The sequence below is a fragment of the Electrophorus electricus genome, chromosome 23 (genome assembly GCF_041902795.1).
Source record: "Electrophorus electricus isolate QZ-2024a chromosome 23, ASM4190279v1, whole genome shotgun sequence".
Classification (NCBI taxonomy): Eukaryota; Metazoa; Chordata; class Actinopteri; order Gymnotiformes; family Gymnotidae; genus Electrophorus; species Electrophorus electricus.
Window position 1 is genome coordinate 4,333,121 of NC_137519.1, and position 8,729 is coordinate 4,341,849.

At 45.6% G+C, this 8,729-nt stretch overlaps 1 protein-coding gene across 1 annotated transcript; it reads left to right on the plus strand.

Annotated features, from left to right (window-relative positions):
* The first annotated feature begins 978 nt into the window (after positions 1-978).
* Positions 979-8,643, plus strand: gtpbp2b (GTP binding protein 2b). The gene is made up of 12 exons (XM_027027702.3): positions 979-1,392; positions 2,014-2,040; positions 2,286-2,470; positions 3,080-3,191; positions 3,535-3,732; positions 3,932-4,106; positions 4,421-4,640; positions 4,777-4,912; positions 5,397-5,455; positions 5,933-6,104; positions 6,480-6,644; positions 6,743-8,643. The coding sequence occupies exons 1-12, from the start codon at positions 1,213-1,215 to the stop codon at positions 6,926-6,928; spliced, it is 1,815 nt and encodes a 604-aa protein (XP_026883503.1). The 5' UTR covers positions 979-1,212; the 3' UTR covers positions 6,929-8,643.
* The last annotated feature ends 86 nt before the right edge of the window (positions 8,644-8,729 follow it).

Here is an 8,729-nt window from a genome sequence, read left to right on the forward strand (position 1 = left end):
CAAAACAAAAGTCCTAGATGTCGACAGAGGGACCAGGGAGAAACTTTTTTTCCCTTAATTTTTACTATTCAGCATTAATTAAGCATTTTGAAGGAAATCTATGACACAACTCATCGGTAACTTTGGGTTTAGGTCGAACCATCCCGGAAAGATAGTCACCGTTGCTTAGTTATTTGCTATTTTGTAAAATGGACTTTGGTTTTTTCGACGTTAGTGGTGTATAAGAAGCTAGGCCCTTCGATATTATTCCCACGCAACTAGCTAACCCACTCATAACGTGATGTGATTTGCATGTACATGCACAAAGACGGAATGTCAGGGTTTGTAGTATAGGCAGTTGCTAAAAGAACATGTTTTATCTGAAATCCATTTTTATGCATATTTTTTTATGCACAAATGCACGATTCCCTCCGTGTTCTGTGCATCGCGGAAATCATATGACCCTAAATAGCAAGCTACATCAATAAGTTATTTGAAATAGCATATCGGTGTGGATACGCCGCTGGTGCCGCTGCAGTTCGGCTGTGAAAACTCTTTCTGGTTCCCAAAGCGAATCAACCATCTTCCTTAACTCTGCAGCGCGCTCCTGTAATTTGTAACAGTAAGATCAATAAGATCTCGATAATCCACTTTGCAACGTCAAGCGTATCTAATGCGTGTCGTTTTTCAACAAATGACTGTTGAATGACATGTCTCTATATATGGAGGGTTATGTGTGACGTAACATAATAACATTGTCTATGACGTCATAATTCTCCATGGCGGGCATGTAATCAATACCGTTAAAGTAAATGTTATTTTTCTTTAAATTCTATTTAAACATATGTGAAATGCGTGTTATTCATGAATAACATTTTACAGTAAAATGTGAACGAAGTCAATTTCAGTGTCGTCATGAATTTCTCCACGGCAGCGGGTTGTCCCGTGTTTTTGTTGTGAGCAGCTGTGCTTGTCGACACGAATCCATAATAAAGGGGGAGGGTTAGTTGTCACTTCTAGGAGCCGCAACTGAGCGGCTGGCATGGCTGCTTGAGGTGCGTTGATGTCTCTTCCTCCCTTCTGAAAAGGCTTGAGAAACAAAACAAACAAACAAAAATAAACCAAACCGTCAGACGTCATTACAGGTTTTTATCTGAACTGGTTTTGGTTTCGCTGCTAACCGTAGGAGAAATAGGACAGCTATTTGCCTGGTTGGCTTGCCAGCGGCTGTGGATGGATATGCAGATTGCAGACCGTTGCAGCGCTAAGCCTGAACCGAAAACAAACACGCAACGACCTGGGTGTGCTTTGCAAAATGGAAAGAAGAAAAAATCTCGCTCTAGAAGAGGGAGAAGAGGGAAAAGACGAAGAAGCAAAAAAGCAAATGAACCGCCACCGTTTTTGCCGCCAGAGGTAGCTAGCTCGCTGACTGTATTACACCGTGTTTATTATCTAGCTAGCCAGTTAGCCGACCTTCGATTGCAGTTTTGAATGTAGACATTAGATTTATCCATTATGCTAACTAGTCATGTCAGAAGTGTTCATACAGACCTTGCAGTTAGTAACTTTTGTAGGTCTAAAATTGACTGGTAAAACTATTTTAAAACAAACGAGTCTTGAGATAATTAGCTAGCTAATTGGCCAACATGGCTAGTTAGCTAGCAAGCAAGATGCATCATCTCGCGCATCTTTTGCCGTTAATAGTGGGTTGTCAACTTTCAACTCGGTGAACAAGTTAACTACATGGTGGTTGCTTAGCCCGTTTCCTAATCTTTAGATTAGTCGCGTTGTGGTTGCACAATAGCACACAACCCTAACTATGGTTTGCATTAGTTTTAGCTAAGGACGATAGGGGTTAGCTCACTTTGAAGGGGGCGTTGAGCCTGATGAACTACCCTGGATAGCTAACCTAGTCACTTTGTGTATTTGCTTTGCATTCGTCAAGAGATGGTTTGTAAAGACAGTATTATAACAGCCACTCTCTTTGTGTGACGGATTGGTCTATTATAAATGACGCCTTTCATCCCGTTTCAGGCGGAGGAGGGAAACATTGAGTACAAGGTAATGTATTAACACTATGATCGTTTGAGTTTTGTATTGTATTGCATTAACCTGCGGATTAACGCACACGCGGTAATTCACGTATATTTAATAACTAATTGCATGTAATAAACATAAACATAACTCGAATCTTAAGTTCAGTTAGCCTGTTTTGCTGGTAATTTTCATTCTAAGTTTGTCTGGATAATGTACACACACACACACACACACACACTCACTCACTCTCATGTCTGTTCTGCACTCAGCTGAAGCTGGTGAACCCAACGCAGTATCGTTTTGAGCACCTGGCCACGCAGCTGAAGTGGCGTCTTCAAGAGGGCCGTGGCGAGGCCGTCTATCAGATTGGCGTGGAGGACAATGGTCTGCTGGTGGGCCTTACTGAGGAGGACATGACGGCATCGCTCAACACCCTACGCAGGATGGCAGAGAAGTACAAAGATGATGCATCTCATGGGCCATTTCCACAGAAACCACAAAAGTTATTTGTTTGGTTCATCTGTACTGAAGCAGGCTAGGAACTTCAGAATTTGTTAAATGTGAGATGTGCATTACAGAAGTCTAACTTCTGCAAAAGCCATTTGTAGAAAGTAATGGCAGTTTGTGGAAGACTGTCATGATAGGGAAGCAAATCAAGTGTTGGCAAAAAAAAAACATCTGTTTTTTTTTGTTTTTTTTCTGTATACATAACTTGAAGTAAGGCAAGTCTGAAGAATTGAAGAGATGTTATGGACATTATGGTAAAAAACAAGGTCACAGAGAAATGGTGTACTTGGCTTGTACACAAATTCCACAAAGGTTTATGTGCAGTAGGCCACACAAAACTATAAATGTACTTCACATAGGCATACCTAGTGTGGTTTATATAACTTTGGTCACATTTCTATACTATCTACCTCACAAAAATGTTGATCTTTGTTTACAGTGCTGTCTGCCATATATCTTTCAGAAAGAGAAGCGGCTGATTTCTGAGCAATGGTTTGTGTGTGTGTGTGTGTGTGTGTGTGTGTGTGTGTGTGTGAGTGATTGTGATTACGTTCAGAGTTGGTGCCGATATCACACTCTTGAGGGAAAGGGAGGTCGACTATGAGTCAGACCGTGCCCGTCGGAAAATTGCGGAAGTTCTCGTCCGAAAAGTTCCAGACGACCAGCAGGTTAGATGGGAATATCTGCTTGTATAGCCATGTCAGCATGGATTTAATCTATAGATAAAACTGCTGTTTTTGCTTATGACAGTTGGTATTTTACAGTCTGATTAATAGTGTGGGTCTGTATGTGTCTGACACTTATTTCTTAATAATCAGTATTGCAGTGTGATCTCTAATAAAAACTGGTGAAAAGTCAGAGGAAGTGTGTTCTGTGTAGCAGTAAGAGCAAAGTTGCTGAAACAGTTGCTTTTGCCTTCTGTGCAGTACTACACAGGTCAGCATGACTGTTGGCATATTTACCTTTTCCCCCCATTCCTCCTCACATGGCGTTTCCTTGCACGTCTTTTAGTTCCTTGACCTGCGCGTGGCTGTACTGGGAAACGTGGACTCGGGCAAGTCCACGCTGCTGGGCGTGCTCACCCAGGGCGAGCTGGACAACGGGCGAGGGCGCGCCCGCCTCAACCTATTCCGCCACCTGCATGAGATCCAAACGGGCCGCACGTCCAGCATCAGCTTTGAGATCCTTGGCTTCAACAGCAAAGGGGAGGTGTGGTCACGTGCATGCTTTCGCAATCTAGTCGTACTATGGGACATTTTAAGGAATAAGTGATTAATCAATCAGTCTTTGATATTTGATCTCTTTGGGAGACACTGAAATATGGTCCTCACACTGATCTGCAATGACCGTCACAAGCAGGCTCATGTGGCGCCGTTTGGACAGTTGTTCTTGCTTTGCTGGTTTCCAGGTGGTCAACTACAGCGAGTCACGAACAGCTGAGGAGATCTGCGAGAGCTCGTCCAAGATGATCACTTTCATCGACCTGGCTGGCCACTACAAGTACCTGAAGACCACCATCTTCGGCCTGACCAGCTACTGCCCCGACTTCGCCATGCTGGTGGTGGGAGCCAACACTGGTATTGGTGAGTGGCCAGCCTGGTATGATGGCACCATCATGGAAACTAAACCAGGCCTTACCATACTGTCGCTACACGCTAAAAAAGTCACTGCTTCAAGGACATGGACTTGCTTGATTTGTCTGACATGCCCTGTTTTATTTGTATCTTTAGGAGTAATTAACTTAGGAAAACAAATTAGTTTTGGACAAGCTCATCTTATCCAGGGCAGTCTCTGTTTCTATAATTAGGCTTTCTCATCTCCATGGCACCACAGTACATTTTACTGCTCAAACGTGCCCTGCTTCTTTTGACCCCTTCCTCATTCTCTTCTTCCTCAGCTGGAACCACGCGGGAGCACCTGGGCCTGGCCATGGCACTGAAGGTGCCCATCTTCATCGTGGTTAGCAAGGTGGACCTGTGCGGCACCGTCACCGTGGAGAAGACCGTGCGGCAGCTGGAGAAGGTGTTGAAGCAGCCGGGCTGCAACAAGGTTCCCATGCTGGTGGCCAGCGCAGACGACGCTGTCACCGCTGCCCAGCGCTTCGCCCAGTCTGCCAGGTACCACCGCGAAGCACCTCCGGGTGGTGCTTTGGGAACGACGTGTTTCAGAAGCCATGTGTGTCTGAGAGGTTATGTATATGCTAAGTACGTGCTGCTGGCACAAGTGTGAACCTGGTTCCTGCATTGTGTGCAGTATCACCCCCATCTTCACACTGTCCAGCGTGTCTGGGGAGAATCTGGACCTGCTCAAAGTCTTCTTCAACATCCTACCCCCACTGAGTAACAGCAAGGAGCAGGAGGAACTCATGCAGCAGCTAACCGAGTTTCAGGTACACGCACACACTCCGTCTTAATAGGAATGGAGCATATTACCCCAATGGTTGCTTTTCTTCAGTGGTTACCAGTGAGTTTTAGGATTGATTTTTAAAATCGTGGTGTTAACCCAAGCATTGCATGAGGCCTCTGGGTGTGTTTCAGACTTACTGTTCACATATATGAATAGGAGCACCCTTAGATTGTTGAACCTGGAGCTGTACTTTGTCCCAAGAAAAAAATTTAATCATAAGGATCCTGTGCTTTTGTTTTGTATGCACCTAAAGAATTTGCCATAAAAACTGTATTCTGTATGAGTCTTTACACATTTGGTGAAATTATTTAATATGATTTTATTACCTTGATTTATGTTATTCCTGATTCTTGATGTTTTGCACATTAATACATGGGCAGCCAGTGGTGTAGCCCGAATGCTGTTTTTGGACGTGACTGTGTAATGCAGGTTGATGAGGTCTAACGAGACTCTGTAATTCCTTTCAGGTTGATGAGATCTACAGTGTACCAGATGTGGGAACGGTGGTTGGAGGGACGCTCTACAGGCAAGTCCACCACCTCCCGCTCTACCCAAACACATGGCACCTCCACTTCACCCCGTCCCCTGCTCTGCCACTAACACTCTCTTCACTCCTGCTCCCACTTCATCCCATTACACATCACCATTATTGCACTGCTCCTAATTTTTTTAATTACGCTGTAATAATCATGCCAGTCCTTGAACCACGTTGAGCCACTAACTTGGATTACGTGCTGTTGGGAGCTGAGTTAGGGCAGATGAGGGTAAATATGCTGGACCATATGGAGGGGCCGTGAGGACTTGGGAGAGGAGCACAGCACTAATATGCTGCCCCTAATCCATTGTAACCTAGTCTTTAGCCTACTGGCTACTAATCCCAAATATCTTAGGCTGTATTAGGCTAAGTCATTTCAATTAAACAAGTGAATAAGTCTGCGTGGTAATAATGATGTGTGTTGTTGTATTTGTGCGTCTTTGTTTGTGTGTGCGTGCGTGCGAGCAGCGGTGTGTGTCGCGAGGGCGACCGTCTGGTGGTGGGCCCCACAGATGAGGGCCAGTTCCTGCGGCTGAAGGTGTGCAGCATGCAGAGGAACCGCTCAGCATGCCGCGTCCTGCGGGCGGGCCAGGCCGCCACACTCGCCCTTGGAACCTTCGACCGCTCGCTGCTGCGCAAGGTGACGCCTCTTGCCCTGCTCCCTCACCAGCCCCTGCCTCTCTGTAGTTATGAACAGGTGTAACTACAACAGTCCCACTTCTGCAGTGAACTCTTATAGTCCCACCTCAGCTGCTACAGCTTCGATAACAAATTATAACCGCCCAACTCACTCTAGCTAACGTGTTGATACTTGTTATAACATCATACTTTGAATCTCACTAATTTGAATCTCTTAAGAATGTCACTGTTGTGCAACAGGTTTTAGGTTTAATAGCTAACTGAATGTGATCAGTGAAGACACGTGAGTCATAACCAAAAAGTAAACTTGACCTCGCCCCCCCACCCCCCCACTGAGCACTCGATGTGAACCGCACGGTTCTGTTGTGCGGGTCAGGGCATGGTGATGGTGAGTCCGAAAATGAACCCTACCATCTGCTGGCGCTTTGAGGCGGCCATCGTCCTGCTGTTCCATGCCAAGACGTTCCGCTGCGGCTTCCAGGTGACAGTGCACGTGGGGAACGTGCGGCAGACCGCCACTGTGGATGGCCTGCTCGGGAAGGTGTGTGCGCCTACCGACCAGTATAGCGATAAGCAGGCATACATCTTTGTGCTTGTTGATCTATGTTTGTGTCTGGGTGTGTGTATGTGTGCATGCAGGAGGAACTGCGTACAGGTGAGAGGGCTGTGGTGTGTTTCCGCTTCCTGAAGCACCCCGAGTATCTGCGCGTGGGGGCCAAGCTGCTGTTCCGCGAGGGTGTTACCAAAGGAATCGGTCATGTGACCCACCTCCTGCCCTCCCAGAACAACGACCAGAATCACAAAGCCCACCAGAACCACAACTAGATGAGAGTGAGCGGGAGACGTATAGAGTGACTGACTGACTGTGAGAGAGATGTGGGTGTGTGTGTGTGGGTGTGTGGTGTCCACCTCACACAGATGAAAAAGTAGAAAGATCTATGCTTTAATCCCTAGATCTAGTGGCATTAATTTGTCTGTTGGCTTAATGGTTAAGACAGCGATTGAACTATAATGGTGCAAGCGTGTGTGTGAAGCTTGAATGAAGGGTTCTCTCTCACATAGTCAACTGCATGTGGTAATTCTGAAACACTAAGCTTTCCTGTCTAAATTTTGATTCTGTAAGAGTCTTTCTCTCCCTCTTTTTTTAATCTCACGTATGCCTACAGTGTATTGACGTATTAACATGCCTGTCTTTAGTTCCTGTGGCTCTTTTATATTCTAGTTCGTCTTAGACCTATAGAGCACTGGGAATAACAACAGTATTTAACATGCTCTTTATGCGAGTAGCAGCACAAGCATGATGCTCAATACTGCAGAGTCTTGTAGGTGATGGATTCTTCTACTGGACCGATTTAAATGCTTCAGGGTTCTGCTAGGGGTGGGCAATGCGGCCTAGAAATGATATCATGATATTCTCATCGTATCGTGATATTTTGATGCTATTCATAAGAGTTTACGTAGGGCTTAGAACGGTTGTGTGTGGGGCTACAGGTCCTTTGTTAGGAGCAGGAGGTGTGGGTGGCTGTAATACTTTAAACATTAGATCTGGGTTCGTTGTGTTCTTCGCTCTGCTGCTAGTTTTCAGCAGGGCTAATGGGACTAGCTAGATTCTAGAATAGCAGAGAAGCCAGCACCATCACTTCCAGCAGCACGGAGGGGAGGCGTGCTGACTCAGCATGTCCTTATTTCAGTCTTGATGGAAGAAATTATATCTGCACTGCTGGAGCAGACGTTGTTCGGGCTGCGTTGCAATATTAAGACTCAAAAGAAAATCCCATTTCTCTGTGATTGCATATAAGAACGGTGACGTGGGAGCGGAGCAGAGTCCAAACAACCGCGCTCGAGGACGTTCCGGAGTCGGCTTTGGGAGTTGCTGCCCGAATAACAAATCGGCATGACCGCCCATATATGTTGTTTGCTAGTTTGTGCCAAGCAAGGGCCGTGAGTTGTTTGCGTTGAAACCCTCCGGATGACCGGCCCACGTGCTCAGCAGACCAGTGTGCCTTCTGAGTAGGCGGCTGGGCAAGGATGGAACAGCAGCTGTTCCTTGGCTGGGGGCCAGTCTTGAGATTCTGTGCATGCGCAAAAAGTTCAAACGATGCTGTGCATTTGTGTTTTTGTCCCTCTCCCCGATCCTTGAGAATTCGTGCAATTAAACAGCGAAAAGAATGAATTAATGTATCGTACACTCACGTAAATGTGCATTTTAAATCACTTAACCTTTAACTTCTGGTTCTAACACTTGCCTTCTGGTTTTTGCACTGGTTAATGTGTTTAGAAGCTTCATCTCATCCCAGTAAGTAACCTTTTGTCTTGCAATTCTTGGCACAGCAAAACGCCTTCGTACTGCATGCTGTGGGTGTTTACTCTGTAAAAGGCCTCGAGTGGAAGTGCCCACGAGGCACTGGATGCATTTGCTTTTCACCAGAGGATGAAGACTTAGATTTGAGGTTTTTGTTTTTTGGAAGCAATGTCAGTGTACTGCATCATACTTCAACGCGCTGCAACTAGTTTAAGTAATAAAGAGATGTTTTATCGTGCACTGCTGTTTTGAGTGCATCTTTTTGTTTTTTGTTCACTATCACAGAGACATGTGGCAGGCTACGAAATAACTAAGAAGCCAGCT